Source organism: Miniopterus natalensis, chromosome 17, assembly GCF_054644295.1.
Source record: "Miniopterus natalensis isolate mMinNat1 chromosome 17, mMinNat1.hap1, whole genome shotgun sequence".
Lineage (NCBI taxonomy): Eukaryota > Metazoa > Chordata > Mammalia > Chiroptera > Miniopteridae > Miniopterus > Miniopterus natalensis.
The window spans coordinates 31,248,964-31,274,595 of NC_142097.1; the positions used below are offsets into that span (position 1 = coordinate 31,248,964).

Consider the following 25,632-nt stretch of genomic DNA (forward strand, 5'->3'; position numbering starts at 1 on the left):
CTTGCCATGACTCTTAGCTGAGGCCAGGATCATTTCTCACCTGGACTACGCAGCAGCCTCCCATCTGGCCTCCCTGCTTCCATGCTGGTCTTTCTCTAGTTCCTTCTTTCCACAGCAGCTACAGGTCCCTTTTAAAAACAGACTTCCTACTTAGTCACTAAATATATTTTTACTGAGTGCCCTCTATGTGCCATGACCTCAATAATGCTTACTGTTATAAAATAAATGAACTATACTATATAGTATATAGATAGTGCTAAGTGCTATAAAGAAAAAAAATAAAGGTGTGAAGGACAGGAGATTGTGTATGTGTGTGTGGTTCCAATTTTAAATAGGGAGTCCAGGGAAGGTTTCACTGAGACTGAGTAGGTCACCTTTGAGCAAAGTACTTGAAAGAGGTGAGGGAATGAGCTCTGCAGAATATTCTAGTTGGAGGAAAGAAATGGCAAGTGCAAAGACCCGGAGGTAGAAGCATGCCTGGCTTTGGGGCTGAGCAGAACAGAATAAAAGCCAAGCTTTACTAAGATGGGTTTTGGAATAAATGGTTTATAAGATGGCTCAGTTCCCTTGCCATCCCCCCAAAACCCTCCTCCCCCTACCTCTCCAATCCCCTTTTCCAGCACTCTTCCCACCAGACTATATGCCATCCACACTGATCTGTCACTTTACCAGAAGTTGTTTCCTGTTTTTGCCTGTTGTTGCCTTGCTGGAAACACTCCCCAACCCTTATTCCCATATACAATTTGCAAGGCCAGATCCTTCTCATCCAGTAGGTTTAAGTTTCACCAAAGGCCATTTCAAACCACAGGACCTAAAATAGGTCTCCTCTTGTTATTTTTCTATTTCAGTTTCCTATTTGCTTTCTTCATGGCACTAATTACATCCTGCAATTGGAACTCATATATGTAAAAATTTATACATAAAACGCAATAGATTAATGGTATCTCATTGTCATTTAAATTTGCATTTAATCACTGGTGAAGATTAAGTATTTCCCCTAAATAATGGTTAGTACTTAGCATGATCTCTTTCCTATATTTTGCTCAATAAATGTTCACCTAAAGCCCTTATGTGTTAAGACTGAGAGCGGGCCTGGCCAGCAGAACCCCATCCTTGGGGACTTGTGGGGACAACTGACTTCTCCAAGTTTCCTGGAGGAGTCGGTGACTCACGGTGACTCTCTCTTGGCAGGCAATATTCCAAAACCCAAACCCATTTAGAGGAAAATGTCTGTTTCACTTCGCCACTATCAAGTGGTGGAAATGGGCAAGAAAGTCGCACCCGATACTCCCATTGTGCAGTTAAGCAATTCGCAATGGTCACCTGATTATGCATTACACGGTGGGGGCGGCGCGGAGCCCAGCCCCTCGCCGGGCCCTCCGCCTTTTCCGGGGGCTCTCGGCGCCCGAGGCAGGCCAGTGAGTGGTCTAACTGCCCCTCCAGACCGCCTGGAGGCCGGGAAGCAGCACCCGCGCCGGGCTGGCGAGCACAGAGCTCCCCGGGCCCTCGGGGTTTGCAAGGCTCCAGCCCCGCCGGTCCCCGGAGCCCCGCCGAGATTATAGATGATCTCGCGAGAGCTCGAGCAAGGCCGGGGCGCGAGCGGCGGCGGCGGGATGTTGGTGAAGAACTCCAGACCGCGCCCCCTCTGGCGCAGCTGGGAGAGGCGCAGGCGGGAGTGGCCCTCGGCGCGCACGCGCAGGTGAACCCTGCGAGAGCGGGGACCTAAGGGCGGGGGGCGGGGCCTAGCGTTGCGCCGCAGGCACGTCGCTGCGCGTCCTCAGTATTTAATGTCTCTGTGTTCCAACGGCCTGGGCGAGCACGTGGGGGAGCGGCCACAGCACGGCTCCGTGGGGCCCGGCCTCGGGGGCTGAGGCGGGGGTCGGGGGTCGGGGGGCGGCGGCGGGTGTGGACTCCGTATCCCGACGGTCGCCGAGGAGCTGGTAAGTTGGGCCGCGTGGGGGCGGCTGGCCGGGGGACCGCCTGCAGGGGCCGGAGGGCGACGCCGTCAGGGTGATGGGGAGCCTAGGGTGCAGGTTGGGAGTGCGGTGCGCGTTCCAGGTGTCCTGCTTTCCGGAGGCCCCGGGCGCCTAGTGCGAACGGAGAGGCTCCGGCCCGCCGCCCGCTGTCAAGCAGGCCCTTCTTTCCCTTCCGTCGCCTGCGCGCCCCCTCATCTTCCCGGTCTGGGTTGCCTGCCCGTCGGCTCCTGCTGACAGATCGCGTGTGCGTGGTTGAGGCGGCGCTCTGCAGCCGCGCGGTGTCCCCCACGCGCGTCACCATTCTCCGGGGCGGGGGGTGAGGACGCGACGCCCGGGCCACCCTTCTACGGCTTAACTTTCCCGGAACGCGCACACCTTCCCTGGAGATAGACCTGAGCGCGTCCCACCCAAGGTCGCCTAACTCACAGGCGTTTACTTTTCAAAGGTCGTGTGTACCCAGTCTGAGCCGGGAGAGGCGGCGGCGGAGCGGGCTGTGGGCAGGGCCAGGTGCTCACAAGGGCGAGGAGGTGCCCCAAGGCCCCCGGGCACCCCTTCCTCTCTCCTGAGGGGTTGGAGTTGAATTGGTCACTTCAGGAACCTCGCCCGACTTCTAGGCCCCTTTGGCTGGTCCCGGGTTGCTCCCCTCCTAGGCCTGGCGGTGGCAAACCTGAGCAGGTAGCCCAGGCCCTGGGAGTTCAGTGTGGCGAACCCGGGGAAGGGGCTCGGTTTGCAGAACTGGGAGGATTGGGCAGGCGACCGGATGTGATTGGATCCCCGTTTTGGGTAGAGGGACCGTTAGAACCGAGTTAGGGTCCTGAGGTCTAAGGCTTGGTGTCTCTCGAGAGGGAGGGTTAGCATTTGCAAGCCCATAAAGGGTGTCCGGAGGGGCGGAGGCGTCCCATCCTGCCTGGTGTGCCCGCTGACTTCTTGCCCCGGGGCGCGTAGGTCACGTGTCGCGCTTGGCAGGCACCCCGCAGCCTTCCCGCTGGCGCTCTGGAGGGACCGTGAGAGTTTCGCGGATCGAGCTCTTAATGTGCTTGGAGAGGCCGTCGTCATCGACCCCTCGGCGCGGCCTTTCTCCAGTTGAACTCTTTTGTGCCCTAGGGTACGTTTCCTCCCATTTCCCCTCCAAGAGAGGCGCAGGGAAGAAAGGAGCTGTTGGTGGTGGGCGGTGTGGAACCGACCCGGGACTGCGTGTAAGCCCCGGGCCTTTCGCGATTTTCCTCTCCAGCGGAGATGCCCGGGTTGGCCAGCGCCTTCCTGGCCCCCTGCGCTGCTAACACAAACCCGGTGCACCTCATTGCAGGTGTGAGTGGAGGCCTCTGAAGCCGGGTAGAGTGCATGGGCAGAGCAATTAGATTAACCTAGCTGTCTTTCCCTGCTGAAGTTCAGGCTACTTGGTGTTTAAATTTATCTCCTGCAGGGAAACCTGGGCTGCTGGACACCTGGTATAATCCTATCTGTTCATTGGTTTGCTGTTACCGTCCCTCTCCCTCTCCCCCACCCGCCACCTTTGTCGCAATTACTGATGAAGTAAGTAACACTATTCACAATAAACTATTAATTCTGCCAAACAGTAACCTTAGCGTGCTGGGGTAACTAAGCTCTTCCCAAGTTAGTTAAAATTATTTAGAAAGCAAAACTTGGACTTTAATAAGCACCACCCATCTTCTTTGCTCTTAAAGGTACTGAGCATCTTTGAAGAGAGGGGCAGCATGCATGGTATGGTCATATATCAGATTTCTTTGTTCTTGGCATTCAGGTGGTTCACCTGCTTATTTAAGACTTTCTGAGCACTGGAAGCATGTGAAGTTATGTTTTGGGAGCTTTTGGAGTTGTGTTGAATCTTCCCTCTTTCACCTCTTAACTAGTTATGTGGGTTCTGGGTAGTGATTCCTGTATATATTCTCAGTTGAAGTTGTCACTTGGCCAGAGGAGGTCCTTTGGATCCTACAGGTATGCAAATCACTGAAGCTTCAGTGCCGACCTGGATTAAATAGGCTCTATTGTCATGAGTATTGTTAGATGATGGCCTAGAATTTACAGGTAACTGATCCCATCCAGGCCTATGAGTGAGACTGGTTTAATGGATTTGTGTCTTGCTGGAGTCTTGTGACTATCAGTTCCTCCTCCCAACTGTATCTAGGAAATACATTTACACGTAGCCACTGCATGGTGACAGTGAAGGTGTCTGTTTTAAGTGGCCTGCTCTGGTGCCAAGTGGATGTGTCTCCAGTGTAAGGTTGCTGAGCATCAATATTTTAAAGTAATTTGTTTTGCTCTACCTGGTAACCCAAATTATTGGTGGACTTTGGACCTGTGTCCTAACCATGATTTGTGGGTGAAGGCTAGTTTTGGCCTTTACAGTGTTCCCTCTCCTCATTCTGAAGACAAGTTGAGATAATATTTGTGAGACCCAGCACTGTGCATGATGGGTGCTCAAGTCTTGTCTTTATTCCGCCTTAAAGAATCTCTGAGACTGACATTTTCTCTTGAATCACTCGAGTGATTTGAATTTTATTAAAAATACCCACCCCCAGTTTCTGGCCTGGAAACTTGGTTGGGAGGAAAAGGAAAATAAATTGGTTTCCCCACTGCCAGCCGCGTCCTGGCTCTAGCCTGCAACAAGTATGACTTGATGGAATGCTCATTTCAGGGCTTTGAGGAGCAGGCACCCCATGTGCCTGGTGAGCTGGTACTTTACAGCAGCCCATTCTCCCCAGGCCACTCCTTCCTAATCTTCCCTGTGAGTCTAGAATGAGGGCTTCTCTGCAGCTTGGTCTGTTGTGCTATTGAGGGGAAGTCGCCAGTTTTGTGTACAAGTTAATACCTTCAGCTTGCCATTCTGAGTATTCCTCCGCTCTGAGAGGAGGTGCTGAATCCTATGGGCCCCTTGTCCCATTTAAATCATGTCATACTGTTTGAGTTGCTAATCTATGTGGGATGTATTTTAATCCTAATCTTTGCTTTCTAGGGCAAGTTCAGTTTCTTCCACATCCCTTTCTGGTGTCATGCCTCACTCAGGTTTCAATTCACCTTTATGATCATTTAACATTAAGTACCCATCATCTGTGGCACTCCGACTGAGCAAACCTGCTGGTCCAGGTACCTAATTTTAAACCTGGGTGGTGGAAAACATGATCAATGACAATATTTTGAGTAGAACAGTCTGGCTGGAGAAGTAATTGGTGGGGATGTGGGAACTAAAATTTAGAGGGTACCTTTTCCTTGATAGCTACTGTGCTAGGTGAGCTGTGAGCAAACACCTCCCTAATCCTTTAATTCTCATACCTAAATGCAATTGAGGGTGAAGCTGGAGGTCATTTGGGATTGTTTCAAGGGCCAATAGAAATACAAATTGAGGGGTATAGAAATTGACAAGTGTGGATTTGGACTTAAACTAGGTCCTCTAGAGGGCTTTTGTGAGAAGAACCAAGGCATAGTCAAATCCATGGGCTTTTCTCCTAATCTTTCTGTTGCTTTCTAAGCAGATTGTTGAAGTGAAGGAGTGTGTTTATCAAATTCAGCATTCTGAGGACTGGCTTTTAGTAATAAGCTTTCAAAATGTCCTATTCCTTAACTTTCCTTTCTTCCTACTAAATGGTCTTTGTTCTGTCCAGGTCCTTGCCATTTGGATGTTTCTACAACTTGGTTTGATAGTTTGCAACAGTTGATAGTAAACATTCTGTCTTCATCTGGTAATACTGGCTGGCTGCCTTCACTTAACTGGGTGTCACTGAGGCCCATGCATTTAGGAACAAAGCAGGGCCCCAGGTGAGTTCTGGGAATAAAGGTATACAGTGCTGCAGGCTGATAAGGCTTGTTTCACCACTGGGCTTAGCTGGCAAGAGCCCTGGATTGGGGGGTGGTGAGGGCTTGGTACAACTTGCAGGGATGAAAGCTAGATGTGGTTCCAGGCAGGTCTGTTGGCCCTCTGCGGTCTCAGTTTCTTCAGCTGGTGAAAGGGTTGGACAACATCGAAGGCATTCAGATTTTGTTCCTGGGAGCTCTTAGTCTAAAGTGCCTGGGTGTAGTTGCCTGCAGGATTGTGTATGGGGAGGTGTGGTTTTGGGCTAGGATGCTAGGTTCAGTGGGTAGTACAGGTCAAAGACTTTTAAAAAACCAATCCACTGTTTCAGGTGCATCTCAAGTTCTCTTAGCTCTAAGGTGCTGCTGTGCTAAATATTTTTATATTTTACACTCTCTTCTAGTCTCTTCTAAAGTGATGCTTAGGGGAGAGGATCTAGAGCTGCCTTGTCCTAGAGGGTAGTAGCCAGTCATGTGTGACTAGTTAAATTGAAGCTTTAAGCATCAAATAAAATTTAAAAATTAGTGTCTTGGTAATATTAGTCACGTTTCAAGTGTTCAGTAGCTTCAGGTGGCCAGTGGTTACAGTATTGAACAGTGCAGGCTTAGAACATTTTCATCATCCCAGAAGATTCTATTGGACAGCACTGGTCTTAGTTCTTTGCTCAAGTCTAAAAGCTAAAGCATCATGTGTTTGGGCTTCATCTTTCATAGCCCATAAACCAAACAGCTTTGGTGACAAATTTTTTATTAGCTCTCTCCATGGCATGTTAAGAAGCAAGTTGCAGTCTGCCAGTTTGGAGAGCAGTGATCAATTATGAAACAATTTGAGGAGGGTAGTGAGGGATCTGGGAATGGGAGCATGAAGCAAAGAAACAGACACTAAGCCCTTGGAAAGCCGTATTGGTTTGAGAGCTTGTTTATTATCTTAAAGGTCCTTACTGGTTCTCCAAGGCCTGTGCTCACTATCCTTGGTCTTCGGATGCCAGCTGACCTGTTTGTCCTTCACCTACCTGAATACTTGCTGCAGGATCCCAGTGTGGGCCTTTTGCTAAACAGATTGCAGATATCTTATAAACTAGTGTCATTTTCATTGCACCCCTCTAGTCAGTCCATCTCAGTGTTAGGGGGCCTGTTTTTACAGAAGGCGGTGGGGAGAGTTGCCCACAGTAGGGATCCTGAAGTGGTGGTGTAGGGCTAGCTCTAGGGAATGGGCTTTATTTCAGGATGCTCCCTTGTCTAATCCTGAGTGTGCTTAGTTTGAACCCTGCTAGACTGACCTTTGGCATATAATGTGAGAGACTTTTTTCTTGGAGCCAGACAGCATAAGGTGCATAACAGATACTTACTGAGCACTTACTGTATACCTAGCATCTTAGGAGTTTTTTTCTGAGCTGTTCCCTTCTTATTCTTTCTCAACTCTGAAGTTAGGTATTTCTACTTTGTATATGAGGAAACTGAGGCCCTGAGCAAGGTATGCTGATGTCAGGACTCAGGACTGGGCCGGATTTGGACCTAGATGAGGTTTCTATAGCTCCATGCTTAGAGGCTATTTCTTATTTACTGCCCCATTAACCCTCCAGCCTCATCCAGAAAACGACACTGGGTTTTTATAAGATTAAAATCCTTTGTCCCACAAGCTGAGTCAGACTGTTAGGTATTTTGAGTCATTTTAGCTACATTTCAGCCCTGTGATGAAGATATTTGTATCCCATTTTATGGAACATTTTCATTTGACAGGAAACTGAAGTTCAGGATCCTATTCTTTAATGCTCCTACCTTTCCAAAACCATGTTTTATCATCAGAATTATGCAACTATTGGTGCATTTGAGCTGCAGAAATAATGACTGTGACTAAGAAAGCCTTGTAGACCGTAGCTGTGCCTGGAAGGCCTGGAAAAGTGCTCTGAAGACTTTGGGTTTGCTCAGTCGCCTGGTTGAGAGGACAACCTTGAAGTTACTTATTCCCTGGCTAATAATAATGTGGCCTGTCAGACCTCACATGGAGGTCACGAGATCATCCCCTGGCCCTCACTAGGCTGTTGCCTGGCAGTAGCTTGGTCCCTTTTGGAGGAGGCCACAGGATTTGTTCAATCCCAGCCCTCATCCCCACACTGCATTGCCATTCCCAGCCCCTTCTCCAACCTCAGCCTCTGACAGTAGATCTGAAGGCCAGCTCAGTCCCCTGTAAATCTTCTTTCCCCTCCTGCCTGTCCCTCTGAAGAGAAAGGAGCAGGAAGGAATTGCCCTGAGCTGCCTTAGAGGGAGGCCTGCACTCTGATGTGCCTTGAGCTCTGTCTCTGGTGAGAAAAGGCTGTGCTGAGCAGAACCTCCTTGCTTTGTCCTTTGACTCTGGTGAGGCCCACCTGGCCATGCATGTGCTGTCGTGCTATTTTTGGCAGCTGGTATCCTTTAGGAGGGCCAAGTGCATGTCCCTTCAGTGTACAGAGCAGGTCCTGAGGCTGAAGCTGCTGCTGCTTTCTAATCCGGAGGAAGGAGAATAAACCCACCTTAGGAACTATCATAGGGTGTTGTTGGTGGGGGAGAGAGGTAGCTGCTCAAGATGTTCCTGGGGCTGCCTTTTCTATTCTGGATCTGTGGCAGGGGCCCAACCCTGCCTCCTGGGCCAGGCAGGCATGTGACCGAGGCAGCCCAGTGGGCCCCGGGGAATGACATTGCTGTCCAGGGGAATGACACCCATTGTTGCCCCAGCGGCCAATTTCTTAGGAACTCACATAACCCTATTTTTATGGGAAGTCATCCAACCTAAGGGCAGGCCACCAGATGGACACTAAAAATTCTGTAAAGCTATGGATGTGCTGGCTGCCTGAGTATTGGTGTACTCTTGCTTAAACCAAAATAAGAACATGAGAGGAGGCAATGCCATGTCCCTCAGGAGGAACTCTTATAGGGAGCCAGTAATTTAGAAGAGAGATGAAAAAGGAGTTTGACAAATGAGTTCTGTTCCACACTGCCATCCCTTCTTTCCCCGCCCCTTTTTGGCTCCCCCTTTCCTCTAACTTGGAGCTGCCAACTCCAGCCCATCTATGTTTCGGATTAAGAAAGCTTCAAGCCATATAAGGCCCTCTGTTGCCTGTGGTTTATGTTGGCCAGAGAGCGAGGTGGTTTTTGCAAAATATATTTCAAAGCAGCGGCAAGGGCTTCTGTAGGGCTCCGTGCTTGTCTGCTCCCAGTCCCATCCACTCCCCTCTCCTCCCCAAGACTGATAAATGGTGTGACTCCAGGGCTTCTTACAGACGTACTTGCTGAGAACCTGAAGGAAAAAGAGGGCCTGTTTACTCACACAGTGTGTACCTGCCATGCTAACCGGCCACAGGCACCTTGTTTCTGGAATAGATTCTGAATCAGCCTCGGATTATTAGTCTAGAAACTAGAGCCCCTTGGCTATTGAGGCCAGTTGGTTTCCCTCTCTGGAGGAAGTTTGGTGAACCTGTTCCTCCGGGTTCTTGACCTTCAGCAGGCACCTGCCCTGTGAGGCTGGGGAGCAGCTTCTCTGGCAGCAGCCCTTCAACCTCATCTTCACCTCCCTTTTTGCTGCCTCTTGAGTCAGCCAAGCTTGTTCCTGCTTTAGGACTTTGGCACATGCTCTCCCTGCCTGGAACTTTCTTCCCCTCTCCTTTCCCTCTCCTCCCAGATCTTGGCATGGCTGCCTCTCACTCTTCCAGCTCTGCAATCACCTCTTCAGAGGGGCATTCCCTGACCCTTCTGTCTAAAGCTTCCTCCCACCCCCCACGCTCTTTATCCAGCCTTTCTCCACTTGGGTTCCTCAGCGAAACCACAGAACACAGAAGATCGAGTGACTTTCTCAACTCTCCCAACTAGTACCATTCTAGATGCCCAGGAGTATAGTTAATTCATCATGTACAAGGGATGCCTAGGGCTCAGTTCTCTGAAGCGGTTGAGAGGCTGCAGGTTTATTACTTTTAGTTGCTGCACCTTTGTAGTATCTTGAGATCTGAAATGTGACTCCCTACCTACCCCTCCCTCCACCTTGGCTTTCTGAGAGCTCTTTCATCTCCAGCAGAACCTGGCTCATAGTGGGTATTCAAATCTTTATGGAATGACTAGGCCCAAGGGGTCCTGTTACCTGATGCTGGCTAGACCTCAACCGGGTGGGAGCCAGATGCCTTGCTCCAAAGGATCAATCAATAAGCATGTTCTCTTTGTGATTATTACTGTTGTCACCAGGGCAGTTGGGGGGGGGGGGGGGGGGGCGTGTCTCTGAAGCAAAATTAGCATCACTTATGAGAAAATAAAACATTATACATTTGTACATAGATGATGATGACATATATATTTATTATGATGGTTAAAGAAACATAAAAGCTATATGGTAACAGAGCATCCATTACTATTTAATACTTAAGTATATTAATTTTCTATGAAAGTATTGCTTGTAGGAAGTTTTGACTTGAGTTTGCACAGGTTTGAAAGAACAGCCATTTCCCCTGACTGCTCTCCCTCCTGTTATGTTCCCTTCTGGAGGCAGCTGCTTTCATCTTCTAATTGTTCTCCCTACCTATGTATTTCTAAATAGTATACTCCTTCCTTCCTCCCTTCCTTCCTCCCTCCCTCCCTCCTTCCCTCCTTCCCTCCCTTCCTCCTTTCCTTCCCTCCCTCCTTTCCATCTTCCCTTCCTTTTTATATTATCTGATTTGCTCTTCTATTCTGGAAGATCGGGACTTCGCTCATTCCTACACTCCTCTCCTCCCCCCCATCTTCAGGATAGAGGTAGTATGCGTTATGATATAAATACTGCTATGGCTGCAGAGTTCTTAGTTTTCCATATTTCCTTTCTTGTCTCCCTCTCCCCTCTCCTCTCCTAATTTCTTTTGTTTGCTTAGCTTTGTTTTCTTTGTCTCTCCCATCAGTTCTTTGACTCTCCCCTGGGCCTTAGCCATTGCTGTTGAGCTCCTTGCATTTGCTTAAACATGCCAGGTACTAGCGTTCCATGTTGCTCCTGGGATGCACCCTGTCCCTGGCTCTGCTTCCTAGGAACTCCTTCTCCCCTTCTCTTGTGTTACTTCCTGGATCTGTGCCCCTGCTTTCCGGATTTATTCCCTTGTTTTTGTGGAGCCTGGCTTCTAGTAGCTTGCTGACAAAGTGTGCAAGGGTGGGCAGCCAACAAGGAGCAAGCTGGTTCATGCACAAGGACAAGCCTCTTTGAAGGCATGGGTCAGGGTGTGGCCAGAGACAGAAGGGTTGGTAGAAAGTTGGCAAAGACAACTAGGCCCTCAGAACCCTTCCAATGAACCAGTAGACCTGGCTTTACCTTATGGAGTAGTTCAAATGAGAAGGGATGTGGATTTGGGCACCAGGTAGTGGTGAAAATAAGTATTGAAAGAAAGTCTGCATACTGAATGGGCCAACTGAATCTCTCTTGGCTCCCACATTGCTGGCATTTGGGCTGCTATCCTTTTGTCTCCCACCACAGTACATTAGAACATCCTAATCTGGAGAAACTGGTAGCCTGGTTCATGTTTGTCCCCCACCCTTGCCAGGACACTTGCCTGACTCTTGGACCAAACTTGTCAGTTGGTCAGTGGCAGAGGGTGGCAATAATAGGCCCACTAGAGGAGAAGTCATTGGTGTTTTTCCCCCCAAAAGGACTTGCAAGTGCCTCGAGGGTAGTGTGTTTGTGTGATTCATTTCTGTGACCCACTGTGCTTTGTACCCTGCAGGTACCAATACATATTTGGTGAATAGAAATTACCTTATGCCTTTATGTGATTTCTGAGTTTGCCATTTGGAAAATCAGTGTCTACCTCTTTACTTTGTCCCCTGAGATGGTGCTGTGAAGAGTCTTTGCCTCACACCAACATCTTTTCTGATTCCGTTTGAAGTCACATGTCATCTTTACTAGCTTTTAGATAAGCTTGTTGTCTGATCACAACTTCATGCCTTTTGGGCAGTCTTGTGTAGTGCTCTGTGGTCCTGGGCAGGAACTCTGTGTACCTAGGAATGCTTTCCTGGCACCTGCTTTATCACCACAGTCATTAAAAAATTTTAAACTACATCCCTACCCCCCAGTTGAAGCAATGGGAGGACCTTTGCAGGAGGTACTGATTTTTCCCCCTTTATCATTTGAAGCCTAATGAGACTGGACCTGCCATGAGGGGTCAGCAGAGAAGGAGGGAGGCTGGGCAGTTGGCACTAGTGTGGTTTCCTCACTTACCAACTTTTCCAAACTGGGAGTTTAATTTTTAATTGAACTGGAGGAGGAAGAGCTCTTAATTGGAGACTATGTCCAGAGATGGGATTTTTCACTTCTGACTCTACTTACTTGGAGCTCCTGATACCATGCTCTGGGTTTCCATTTTGGCCGGAGAAGGCTTTATTGAGTAGGCCCGCCCATCCAGACATTGTTGGGTGAAGCCTCCAGTCTCTTGGTGAGTAGGCTGTGAAGTGTTCTGTGATCCAGAACTAGGAGGGTGGCTGACCAGGCTGCTCTGTGGGGCCATCACAATGGAGGGTGTGGGGGACAGCCCTGGGCAGGACCTCACAGTTCACTCAGGTACCCTAAGGATGAAGGTAACAACCCTGTGAACACCGAGACTGGGCTGAGACCAACACACCTGAGGCATGGTTCCAGCGCTTTGATTCCTGGGCCCCCAGCCATGCTGCTGAGGGTGAGTGGCCCAGCTTGCCGTCGTTCCCCACCCTCAGTGGCAGGACCGAACATTGCCCGGCAAGGTAGGTGCTGGCCCTCTCAGCATTTATCCAGCTTTTGTGTTTCCTTTAGGTCTCCTGGGAATACCCTCTAGCACTGTGCTGTCCACTAGGTAGCCACCAGTTGTACGTGGCTATTTAAAGTAAAGTAACATTAAATATAATTTAAAATTCAATTCCTCAGTCACACTGGTCACATTTCAAGTGCTCAGTAGCTCCCTGTGACTAAGTGGCTGCCAATATTGGACTTCATTTGCTGCTTGGGGATCAGCCAGGCCTTTGCCTCTTGTGACCTGCTCTGGTTTGGCCATGTTGCAACTGCCCATTGCCTTGACAGTAAAGGTCAGACTCCTTTTGTCTGGCCCCCTGCTAGCTCTTCAGCCTCTGCTCCAGGACTTGTTCTGTCCTACTCTGGGACCTACTGCTCCCTCCTACCCCCAAAGAGACATTGGGTTTAGAACCTTAATCGATGTCATTAACCCACCGTTGCAACCTAAGGAAATTCTGGCCCTTGAGACAGCCTTCCTTGAGTTTTCTTTGCCTGTTTCTGAACTGGTCTTGGGTGCTGGTATGTATGTATGTGAGAGTGAGACACACACTGACTCTTCCATCTGGATTGTAAGCTGCTTTTTCTTGCTGAAACTTAAGCACATTTGAATGTGTGTGCATATCCTCAACCTGATGTACTGGGTTAATGCATCCTGTACAACCCTAGAGGCACTCTTGTTGTCCTCCTCCAGCAAACTCGGGGGGTTGGGAGTGAGTGAGGGTCGTAGGATTGGGGGTGGGGGAGGAGAAGAGGGAGAGGGGAGACCTTGGCCTGGCCCACAAGTCTATTGTTATTCTTTGAATGCAGTGGCAGCAAGTGCTGGGCTTTAGGTTCTGGATCATTCCCTGTCCTTGGAAGACCCCCTTCAAGGGGAAAAGTGCCCCCTCGTGGCAAGAACTTTATGTGCGAAACCCTCAGGAGATGGAGTGTCTCTAGCCTCCTGTTGGTGAGCACATAACCCTGGAATAATGGAAGAAATGTTCAAATTCCAACCAGCCAGGATTGCAAAAGTAGGTTTACACTTGTGAGTATGCGAAACACAGTTTATTCTTGTATTATTATTAATTATTGTATTATTTTCTATACAAACAACTGTAAACCTACTTTTGCCCACCCCTGTATAAAGTCCATTCAGAACATAGAGTGGATGTGACTTCACTGACCAGACCCAAGCCCAGACTGAACTTGGCACCTAAGCTCTTGTTTTTATGATGGACTTTCCCATTAATTAATTACATGCAGCCCTTTTTTCACAATAACTGCTGCCAAATAGGCTGAGTCACTGGGACCAGCGCTCTTTGTATTGTTCCCAGAGATTGGTTTTCTTGTTTAGCAGAAGGCCCTAGATTGCAGTGGCTCACTGGTCATCAGGGTTGGGAGGGAAGCAATTACTTCTCCAGAGGTAAGCTGTTCTGAGAAACTGCAGGTTCCTCGGGGAGAGAGAAGGAACCCTTTCAGAACCTGGGGTGAGTAGTAGGTGGGCACCAAGGTCATGTGGGGCTGTGACACGTGCCTGCCCTCAGCTCTGTGTGACTACTGGGCAGCCAGCCAGCGTGCATCTATTCGAGGGTAAATGGACCTGCTAAAAATAAGCAGGCAGCTATTTCATTCCAACAGATTCAAAATAGCCAAGCCTCCTCCCGCCAGCCCCAGCCAGGGCCTTGCATGCTTTCCCTGACTGGAGGCAGGCCTGCCTAGAGGCCTGGGCCTCAGAAGGGGGAGGGGGAAGGCCATCTTCAGTTAGCTTGTGCCTGTGAAGGCTTTTAGATCCACACTGTTAAATGCCACTTATATTCTGAGAGGTTAGGGTTTATTTAAAAAAAAGGCAGAGAGAGCAACTCGGGGAAGGGAGGAAGCAGAGAGCCTTGTAAGGCTGAAGTGTGTGCATGCACAGGGGGCGGCCCTGTCTGAGACTTCAGGAAAGGTTGGTACATCCTGCACCACCAGTCCAGGCCTCTGTCCACATAAAGCAGGGAAAATGGCACCTTACCAGTTCACAGGAAGTCTGTCTGAGTGAGTTGAGATTGGCTCGGGTAGGACTCTAGGGAGGAACTGAAGGGCTAAGGAAGTGGGACTTTTCTTGACTGGTGGGAAGCGGTGCCTCAGTCACCCTGAGCTCCCTGTGAGGTGCCTTCAGTGAAATCCTGCTAGGCTCTCACATCACCTTTGGATGGGGTGGCTACTGATTCCTGGGGCTCTTGGCTATGTGTGTGGTGTAGATGGCTCATACCTAACCATGGCAAGGAAAAAATAAACCATTTCATCTGCTCCTGTCTCTGATCTCATACCTCTTATTTCAAGTGCCTGGAGTACTTCATTTCCTGTCCAGGGCAGTTTCTGTCCCTAGAGGCAGTCCTGGAGAGGAGGACTTTGCCTGGAAGAATAGTGGCAACTGGCTTCTGGTTCCTCAGCAGAGGGTCTCTCAGCTCTAGGCCAGCATGTGAATGGTGGGCACTGGGGACCCAGGTGAACCTAGTCAGGATTCTGTGGGTTGGGTGACATGGCACCAGGGTAGCAGTATTAAATGCCTTCTAGGAAGCCCTCCTGGCACAACAGGGTGGGTCAGGCTTGGAAATGGTGCAGAAAGTTTCCTAAGCTGTAATTAGCAAAGTAGCTGCAGCTGCCTGTCTACAGGGGCCTGTAGATGGTGGGGCTTAGAGCCCCAATCTCTGGGAACAAGCTGTGCTGGGAGGGTTAGGTGAGTGAGTGGACGTGTCCCTGTGAGCTACAGAGCAGCAGGCAAGGAGTATATGTAGTGGCCCCAGGCAGCTGGTTCTGTGTTGAGTATGAACTGGGGCTGGGAGCCGAATACCTGAGGTGGGAGGAGGCCAGTGACATGGTGGGCCTGGTCTGGGTTGCAGCATGGATCTCCTGGGGTGCAGGACCAAAGCCAGACTGCAGTGTGTGTTCGAGTGTTGGGCCTCTGCCTTATAGCCAGTTTCTGCAGTCTCCAGTTGTGGGGTGGGATCAACTGCTGGACCCCTTGGGTCAACTTTTAGTTCTGGGGTGGGGGTGAGGATTCTCAGTCTTGTAAAAGGCAGTTTGTATCTGTGAGAGCAACTTGCCCCTTACACACACACACACACACACACACACACACACACACACACAGACACACACACACAGACACACACACACAGACACAGACACACACAGACACACACACACACACACACACACACACACCCAGTTTGAGTTTGTGGCCTTGGGTCCTTCTGTGTAAAATGGGAGACTGCCACCTATGGGTTGTTAAGAGATAGGATTCTTTTTCTTCCTCTCTATCCCATTCCATTTCTTCTTTTTCCTGAGATCAGAGAATTGCTAGAATACTATGGGAATCATAACTATACACCCTGCTGAAATAGGGTTGTCTAGTTAATAAGGACTCAGAATCTAAATTTACTAACAAGAAGAAAACCTGGGTTCTGATCCCAGCCCCACTTCCTGTTACAGGTGACCTGTTGGGTGGGACTTGATCTCCTGACCAGGGGCTGTGTCTCCTGTATACTACCGTATCCTGAGAGCACCCTTCCCCCGTAGCCTCTTTTCCTTCTCAAATTTTATTTATTTTTATGTGAAAGACGTTGAACACAAAGCAAATATTCCATAATCTCCTACTTTTTTGGGTGTGTGCAGGTTGTTACAACTTGACTGCACTTTGGAGTCACCTTGGTTAACAAACTTGGTACCTGGATTTTACCCTCAGAGATTCTGACTTAATTAAATTGGGAGCCATCTTGGGATTTTATTATTTATTTATGTATTTATTTATTTTTAAAGTATATCTTTATTGATTTCGGGGAGAAAGAGAGAAACATCAATGATGAGAGAGTCATTGATCGGCTGCCCCATGCACACCGCCTGCTGGGGATCAGGCCTGCAACCCGGGCATGTGCCCTGACCGGGAATCGAACCACAATCTCCTGGATCCTAGGTCGATGCTCAACCACTGAGCCATGCTCGGCCAGGCTTGGGATTTTAAAAGCATCCCAAGTGGTGCTAATGTGCAGTCAAGTTGGAGAACCACTGAAACTAAAAAAAATCTCTCGGTTAACCTAAGAACTTATATACATATGTGCATAACCCATGGAATACCAACTATAGTGTGGTGAAGGCCTGGGGGAGGGATTCAGGGTAGAGGGAATCAATGGGGGAAAAAAGGGGACATTTGTAATACTTAAACAATAAAGATAAATTAAAAAAAACAAAACCCTCTCTTCCCCAAAAGAAGGAAGACTACCCATTTTTGATAGGATCCCTGTTTTTTCATGGCGTTAAGTGGACACAGACCTCACATGCACATGGTGGTACAGCTTTTATTTTAGGCATCACAGCAGTTTTTCCATGTCAGTACGTGAAATCAGCTCACTTTTCTAACACTGATTTGTCCCTGGATTTTATGATATATTTAGCAATGATTTTTCTGAATTTTGTTTCAAATAATACCCCAGTGAGCATTCTTATATAGAACTCTGCTTATGCAGAGTTTTTTAAATTTTTATTTATTTTTTTCCTTACTTTTTTTTAAATCCTCACCCGAGGATATTTTTCCATTGCTTTTCATAGAGAGTGGAAGGGAGGGGGGAGAGAGAGAGAGAGGGAGGGAGAGAGAGAAACATCGATGTGAGAGAGACACATTGATTGGTTGCCTCCCATACTCGCCCCGACCAGGGCCAGGGATCAAGCCTGCAACCGAGGTACGCATCCTTGGCCGGAATCGAACCCAGGACCTTTCAGTCCCTGGGCCGACGCTCTATCCACTGAGCCAAACCAGCTAGGACTATTTATGTTTTTAAATAAAAGATTCCAGGTTTGGGAATTTGGGGGTCATAGGTATGGTCATAAAGTTTTAAGAGCAGTACGAACTTCCTCTTTCCTTGGCCCATACAGTGCCTTATCCCCACAGATCTATTAGTTAGTGGATTTTGGATTTAATGTGGAGTAGAACCTGAGTTTCGTTCCCTTGACTTTATAACATTGAGTTCTTTAAACCTTTAAAATGGTAGTACATTGCAAACTAGGTGGTGATTAGGTGTCGCAGGAGAAAGTGTCTAGTGAGGTTTCGTCATTTGAATCTGAAGCTCTTAGGCAGCTTCATTGAAGCTTTCCACCTGGAGGGATTAACAACGTCTTCTGAGCCCTGGCTGCTGCTTAGCTCTGCTTTGTATTTTCCAATCCTATTGCTTCATCTTCCAATATTAGCAGGAAGGTTTATCTTTAAAGATGAGGCACTTTCTGGAGATAACCTCCTCCCCACCCCCTCCTACACCCCCATCACTTAGAGAAACACTTTTCCTAGCACCTTCTCAAATGTGTTTGTGAATCCTCTGGGAGGCTTGTTAAAATGCAGCTTGTGATGCAGTAGGTCTGGAGTGGGACTGAGATACTGTATTTCTAGCAGGTTCCCAGGTTATACTTGATGCTTCTGGTCTGCAGACTGTGCTCTGAGAAGCAAAGTCCTGGAGCAGTGTTGCCAGCCTCGGCTGATCATTGAGCTCACTTCTGGTTTTGCCAGAAAACATTTAGATACAGCTAGAGTTGGTAAAGCATTTACAGCTAAGCACAAACACAAATTAAGGTGTAATTCACCATGCTAGTGGACGATTTGGGGTTTTAAGAAGACATGAATTTTTGCATACAGAAAAAAATTTGCTGGCACGGGAGGCACTGAATACAAGCATTCTAGGATAAGTCCTTCACATACCTCATGAGAGCTAACCCTGCTCTGCAAAGCACTTGCTACATATCTCAACTAATCCTTATACCAGTCATCCTATATGTTCTTCATCTTACAGATGAAAAACCTATCTCCTTTACATCTCTACTGCCTTATTCTAGGCCCTTAATAACATTTCTCTTAACTCACCTAGGTCTCCAGGTCTTGACTCTCCAAGAGTGTCCATGCCACAGTGTGTATTTTGTTGGCCCCTCACCCTGGAGCATCTCCCTGTCCTTACTCATTCTTTGTTCTGGCTCTCTTGCTGTGTAACGAATGTTTTATTGACTCATGGTTTTGTGGGTTCATGTGAGGGACATACATACATGTGGGTTCATGTGAGGGACATACGTACATGTGGATTCCATGGGTGTTTAAAAATGCTCCTATGCTACCTGAGTAGATAAGATTTCTGTGAGTTTAGAGAACTAAAACACTAAACATAATTAGCTCCTTGGGGGAATTTGGCATTGAGAAATGATGAAGGAAGGGATTTATTCAAGAGAAGGCTCAGCTTGTTTCAAGGGAGTGTGTGTGGATGAGGGAGCAGAGGGGGGGTGTCTCTTCCTGCCCACCTACCTCCAGTGGCTCACCCAGTGGGTGTGAGGGGTGGCACTCCTTTCAGGGACAGGGAAGGAGCACACACGGCTCTGCTGTCACCTGTCGATTGTCTTTCCTGTGCAATTGCATCAGGATCCTCTTACCAGACTCTCATGTCACCTCTTTCTCCTCCTGCTCCCAGGTATAACTTCTTCAAGCCTCCAGGATGGCCATCCAGTTCCGCTCACTTTTCCCCTTGGCACTGCCTGGAATGCTAGCACTCCTTGGCTGGTGGTGGTTTTTCTCTCGTAAAAAAGAACATGTCGGCAGCCATGAAAAACGAGTGGAGGCCAGCGCTGTGGAGCTGAGGGCTGGCCCTGCCATCGGGGAACTGGCCCCTGTGGAAGATGCCCATTCTGCAATAGTGTCCACACCACCCAGTGTCACACAGCCGGCAGAAAAGGAGCTGGCCACCGTGAGCAAGCCTTCCACAGAGCCCCCAGCCTTGCTGAGGGCACATCCAGCCTGTCGAAGATCAGAGTCCTCAGGCAGCCTGCCTAACACCACAGACATGGGAGTTCGACCAGGAACGTGCAGAGATGACAGTGCAAGGGTGGAAACAGCCCAGGCGGGTGATGAAGCCAAGCCTGTTCCTCTGGAGTGCTCTCTTCCATCCCCAAAGGCTATTCTGTTCCCCCAGGAAGCTGCTGGGGTGTGCAGGCACGAGACAGGGCGGGACCAGCAAGGCCAGCCCGCAGCCCCCACAGAGAAGCATGGCCCTGGGGAGAAGGCGAGAGAGCTGGGGGCTGAAGGCACTGGCGACGCAGTGCTGGGAGAAAGTGTGCTGGAAGAAGGCTTGTTGTCCCTGGAGCATGGCTCTGCATTGCAGAGCAGCAAGGCACCCACTCTGGCTCCCTTGGGAGGAGGGGGAGAGGAAAGGAAGAGCAGCCCGCTTCTGGTGGAGGGGGACACAGCAGAGAAGTTGTTGAGTAGCTTTATTGAATCGGCTCAGGTGGAGCGGGCCAAGGATGATGAAACACCGGCACCCCGGGTCAGAGGTGGCCAAGCCTGGGCTGGAGAACTGAGCAAAGAGGAGACCTTGGGTAAAAATGAGGAGATTGAGCAGGCTGCCTTCCAGATCATCTCCAAAGTGATCTTGGATGCGACTGAAGAAGTGTTGGCCACCACCACCATGGGCAAGATTGCAAGTTGCATGTATCAGGCCTCAGCTAGTCAGCCCCAGGGGCAGAAGGAGGAGAGCTGTCCCCCAGTTTGCCAGAAAACTGCCCTCGAGCAAGATGTCTCAGATCCCACTCGGGCCACAGTGGAGGCAGCCACAGTGGAGGCAGCCTTAGGCCCATTGGACGCTGCCCTCCCGTTGGCAGGCCTGCCAGTAGAGGACGCGCCACCACCAAAGACCTATGTGAGCTGTCTGACCAGCCCTCTGTCCAGCCCCACCAAGGACATGAAGCCAAAGAACTCTGTGCACCACATCTCCCTGGCCCCCTGCCCACCACCAGCCACCCCCCTTGGAGAGTTGCTGGACAAGGCAGATGTCCTGGAGGAAGATGCTGGCTGTGTCACCTGCATGTCTGACAACAGCCAGGCCGTCCCTTCAGTGTCCTCCTCCGGGCAGTGCTCAGATTCTGTCAGCACTTCAGGGCTCGAAGACTCTTGTACAGAGACCAACTCAAGCCCCAGGGACAAGGCCACCACCTCACTGCTGCCACAAAGCACTGTGCCCTTCAGCAATGGGGTGCTGAAGGGGGAGTTGTCAGACTTGGGGACTGAGGATGGATGGACCATGGATGCAGAAGCAGATCATTCGGGAGGTAGGAGGGTCTTGGGCGTTCCTTATTCAGAGGACTGGGTGTCCCCCTTTATGCAGTAGGAAAGGCTGCCAGTCTGCCTCTCTCTCTCTGCTACTTCTGTGTCCCAGCTGGCCTGCAGAAAGCCAGGGCACAGCATAGAGCTGGTGGGTAACTGAAAAGTTAGGCTGCCTTGAACCCCAAAGTCCTGGGAGCTGTAACTTGATTCTGCAGCCAATGACCCTCCCCAGCCCATCTGATGGAACCAGATCAAAATTGGGTTCACCAATTGACCTAAGTGTGCCTCTTTTTCTCTTTTAAACACTAACCCGTTAATGTTTTTTTTTTTTGTTTTTTTTTAATGGAGGGCCTCCTTAGCTTTAATTCTCTTGAGTACCGAGAATGGGTGTGAGCTTTTTTTAATGGTTTATTTCCTTTTAATCTTGTGCTTATTCCCATGTCTTCACCTGCTTTCCTTCTCCAGAAGCTCTTTCCTGGTAAGTGCCCAGAGATTGGCCCCAGCTTTGCCTACTTGTGGGAGGCTCGCGCTCTGCTGCGTGTTGCTGTCACCTGTTCCTTTGCAGAGCGCCTCAGCCATTTTCTTTCCGTGCAGCTGCAGGTCCACCCCCGGGAAAGAGGGGCACTTTGGTAACGAAGTGTCCACTGGGTTTTTCGAGTGCTGACCCCAGCGTAGACAGTTCAGACCCGCTAACTTCCAGGTCAGCAGCTCCTGACCCTGTTTCTGCAGCTACCCTGGGGCATTTTCATTGATCTCATGGGAAGAGCCCATGAATTCCCTGCAGGGCCTCTGACTTGCTTGCCCTGGGCCTTTCTCTATCATTTTAGCTCCAGAAAGGTTGGGACTCTTTCTTGGGAATTCAGATCTTTCAGCAGCACCTGGTGTGTACCACACATTACATTTTGCGACCTCTAAAATGCTATTGATTATGACACTACAGTTTTTTATGTACCTTGGAAACAAACAAACAAAAATGCTGCCAATCATGAGTGTAGAAGGTCAGAGACTGTAAGATGCACCCTAACTTTAGGGATGTTAAAAGGTGGAATTTTTTTAAAAAAAGGCATCTTAAAATGGGTGAAAAATCCTTTAAGAATAAAGGAGTTTCCCTTTGCCTTTTTCCCTTCAGGTTAATTAACAAGCCCTCTGGCCTTGTCATGCCCAGCCCTATGTTGGTAGTAGCTACCAAGGCTTCTGAGTTTAGTCCTCGCAGAGGAGGAGGCTGTGACTGAGCATGGTGATGGGTGGGGAGGTGTGAGGTTGTGTGGGGACGGCATATAGAAGCCTAGTAGTATCAATCACTGAGCACTCAGTTGTGCCAAGCACCAGACTGTGTCTTACCTGCATTCTCATGGTAACCTTGCCTTGTGTGTGAGGAAGCTGGAAGCTGGCCGTGAGTGTAGCCTGCTAGAGTCCTGACATGGTCTGAGCCACCTCTGGGTGTCATCAGGGCGGAGGATACCATCCAGTCCTGCTCTGCTGTGTAGAGGCTGAGCGCCCCTGGTATTAAGGGAGGAGGTCACTTTCAAGGTGACTTAGCTGGGAGGGAATCTCCTAAGCTGTACTGTGCATCCAGAGTACACGGGTTGCTTGGCAAAGGATTATGCCCGGGGTTTGGAGAAACCAGTGCAAGATAACCTAATTAATAGAATCTCAGGAGTCATCTGTTTCTGGCAATTGAGTTGTCCATATTTAAACAAGCACCATTTCTCTTAAGCAGGTTTGGCCCCCTGATTTTCTTTGATGGTCCCATTGGGACACTTGATCAAGTCAGTGCCAGACTCCTGCTGCCCACTCTGTCCTCTTGGGAGTGAGCTTTAGCTCAGTCTTTGGGCCAGGGGGTTAAAGACCCACCATGAGCCCAGAGGAGCATTCAGAGTTGCATAAGTTGGGCCTAAGCAGAGGAAAAGGAAGGCCTCCATGGCCACTTTTGGCAGGGCCCTGATCAGGAATAAGAATGGGATCCTCAGACAAACCAGTGAGGAGGGGGACTCTTTCTAGCTCTGCTTGGCTGACGGCCACTGACTGTGAGCCCAGGCCGGGGGCCTTGGGAACCTAGGGACCCTTGGTCTGAGGGGCTGGCATTGTCAGAAGGGTATGGACTGGTTGTGACCAGTTGGTCTCTGTGGAGGCCTGCACTTAATACCTGGCTCCTGGGACCATGTGGACCTGTAGGCCCATCCCCTCCCCCACCCTGTGGACTGCCCCTTCCTGGGCCAGTGTCTGTTTCTTCCCAGTTCACCACTTGTCTGCCCCAGCAGCTGTGGCTGGGTGCAGCTGCCAATTAAGCAAGTTGGACTGTAAGTGACAGTCTAAAATTAGGTGTATCTACACCCCCAGCCCTCCTTTCATTGGGGTTGTTCTGAGCCTTCTAGACTTCAAGTTGACAGTCACCTGCCAAGCTTGAGGAGGGGGTGGGGGGTGGGGGGCCTCCTAGGAATGTGAGTTTGGGAGTTGTGTGGTATTAATTGCTCTGAGCTGGTGTCTGGGTGTCTATGCATGCTGCGCTCCCCTGCAGGTTCAGACGGGAACAGCATGGATTCGGTGGATGGCTGCTGTGGCCTCAGGAAGACCGACAGTTTCCAGAATGCTCAGGCAGGCTCCAATCCTAAGAAAGTGGACCTCATCATCTGGGAGATTGAGGTGCCAAAGGTAAGGGCTGCAAGCCTAAAGTTCCCCTACGTCCAGGGGCGTTGAGCTTAGGGGGTAGGGCCCAGGGGAGGGACTGCCAACCAGGAGAAGCTCTCCTGCTTGAGTCCAAGGCTGAAGGGAAAGGGAGTGCTCCACTTTGCCAAGGTTCAAAGAACTTCCTGCAAAATGGAATTTCTCCAGCTGCCTTCGGGAGCGACCTATTCTTGTCCTCTTCAAACTCCCAGGTCAGCTAACCTCCTCTGGGCTTTTCTTGTGTGTCCCAGGGCTCAGATCTGTTTGGAGATGCTAGCAAAACCAGATAAAGGACATGGTACAGCCAGGAGTCCTTTCACTGTGCTCTGCTCAAGCTCTCTTGTCCAATGCAAAGTATTTTATAATTCAGCACAACATAAATCCATATTTTAGAAAAGTTGAGAAGTATAGAAATGCATAAAGAAAATAAAAATCAGCTCTAATCCTACCCCCGAGAGTGACTGGGAAGACTTATTTCCTTTTCGTCTTGTATATACCCTGTGGTTTTTAAACAAAACTGAGATTATGTTGCTTTAATTAATGTTTTTAAATATTTAACAATTTAATTTTCCTGTGCTACTCTTTGAAAATGTAATTTTAACTGCATTATTCATTATGTGAATGTCAATTTACTTCACCAGTCCCCAATTCCGGGGTGCTTAAGTGGTTTCTAGCTTCTTGCTGTTCTAACTTACAACTTATTAGCTTGGTCTTGATGTTTATCTCTGGGGCTCAGAAATAATTGGCCCACTGCATTCTCCCTGGGCATTTAGGTCCCTGCTGTGTAGAGACTGCTGGCTTTGAACTGTGGGTCAGATGGGCTGCTCGGACCCAGGGTGCTGGCTCCCTCAGTTGTTTTCTCCCCCAGTGACCCTGATAGCCACCCTGCCCTCTTCTCCTTCAGTGGCTGCAAAGAGTGTACCTGAGCAGCTCTGGGCACTGAGGGACCAGGTCCCTACTAGCTCCATGGGGGTGGGGTCGTTTCATTTGGGATTGTTTCAGAGGCTATCTTACGTCATGGCTAAGTTTGGCTGCTTCTGTCTGCCTTGACTCTGGTGTGCTGGGCATTCTGCGAGGTTCGGGCTCTGAGGGTTCCAGCCTGCTATCAGTTGGCAGCAGGAGCTCAAAGGTTCTTTCTTAGACCTTTATTTTCAAGTTGAGACCCTTTATCTTTGGTCTTGAGTAGACCTGAGGAGGTGGAAGAGTCGTAAATTGATCCTTGTGCTGGTGAAACATCTGAGTCTGATCTGGGAGGAGAAAATGCTGCCTTTGCAGCTTTCAGAATTCGGACCACATTGTCAGGGATGAAATGGGAACTGCTGAGTCCTGGAGCCAGACTTTGTAGCGCAGCTGCTTAGTAGCTATGTGATGTTGGGTGAATTACTTAGCCTCTCTGGGCTTGTTTTCCTCATCTGTAAAATGGTGATAAAAAAAGGTATCCATTCCTTAAGTGCTATGAGTAAATGCAAGTGCTTAGAATAGTGCCAGGGAAAGAAGTGCTAACATGTTAACAAATACGTTTGAGTTTGACTTTGTGTAAAACAGAGGTAGGTCTTTGGGAGTGTAGGGATTTGGTTTTCCATTAACCAACTCTCTCTCTTTCTTAGCATTTAGTCGGTCGGCTAATTGGCAAGCAGGGGCGGTATGTGAGTTTTCTGAAGCAAACATCTGGTGCCAAGATCTACATCTCCACCTTGCCTTACACCCAGAATGTGCAGATCTGCCACATAGAAGGTCAGTGGTTTCAAGTGCCTTTAGGTGCCTTTCTTCCTAAGGCAAAATTTAGCATCTTAAAGGTGCACTTGTACTCTGGGAGAAATCCTGTGGAATGGGTATGGTTTTGCCATGTTTGTCTTACCCACTGTGACCCTGCTTTTCTCCCTCATTTAGGCTCTCAGCATCATGTAGACAAGGCGCTGAACTTGATTGGGAAGAAGTTCAAGGAACTGAACCTCACCAATATTTATGCTCCCCCACTGCCTTCTCTGGCACTGCCTTCTCTTCCAATGACTTCCTGGGTGAGCATGCTCCTGGAGGACCAGGGCTTCTTGCACTCCTTTCCCCACCAACACCCCCCAAACAAGAAACTCCCAAGACCATGGCCAAGAGCTCATTGATGCCTGTGCCCTCTCATCTCTGGTCTTCACTGGTCAGTTCTGCTTCTAGCCTGTATCCTCTAGGGAAGGGTCAGAGGCTGGAGTGCTGGTAAGAAGCCAGAGACTTCTTGGTCCCTGATTGGAAGGACCACTCTCCCCTGGCTCTGCCACCTGGTTATCCTTTATGTTCAAGGCAGTTGCCTAGAAAGGATTGTAGTCCATCCAGGAGACTGGGCAGTCCAGACTGGTGTGGGAACCCATGAAGCT

General features: G+C 49.3%; 1 protein-coding gene across 2 annotated transcripts in view; it reads left to right on the forward strand.

Annotated features, from left to right (window-relative positions):
- Nucleotides 1-1,900: 1,900 nt before the first annotated feature.
- The window catches only part of AKAP1 (A-kinase anchoring protein 1), a 30,893-nt gene continuing 7,161 nt past the window's right edge, over nucleotides 1,901-25,632 (forward strand). Inside the window, exons 1-5 of one of the 2 annotated variants that reach the window (XM_016207216.2) lie at nucleotides 1,901-1,940; nucleotides 18,981-20,610; nucleotides 23,124-23,257; nucleotides 24,877-25,003; nucleotides 25,160-25,287. In XM_016207216.2, coding sequence (XP_016062702.1) covers nucleotides 19,005-20,610; nucleotides 23,124-23,257; nucleotides 24,877-25,003; nucleotides 25,160-25,287 — 1,995 coding nt within the window. In that variant the 5' untranslated portion in view covers nucleotides 1,901-1,940; nucleotides 18,981-19,004. Of the gene's footprint in view, nucleotides 1,941-12,456; nucleotides 12,498-18,980; nucleotides 20,611-23,123; nucleotides 23,258-24,876; nucleotides 25,004-25,159; nucleotides 25,288-25,632 lie in introns of those variants that run through there. The other variant, XM_016207217.2, reaches the window with a different exon arrangement.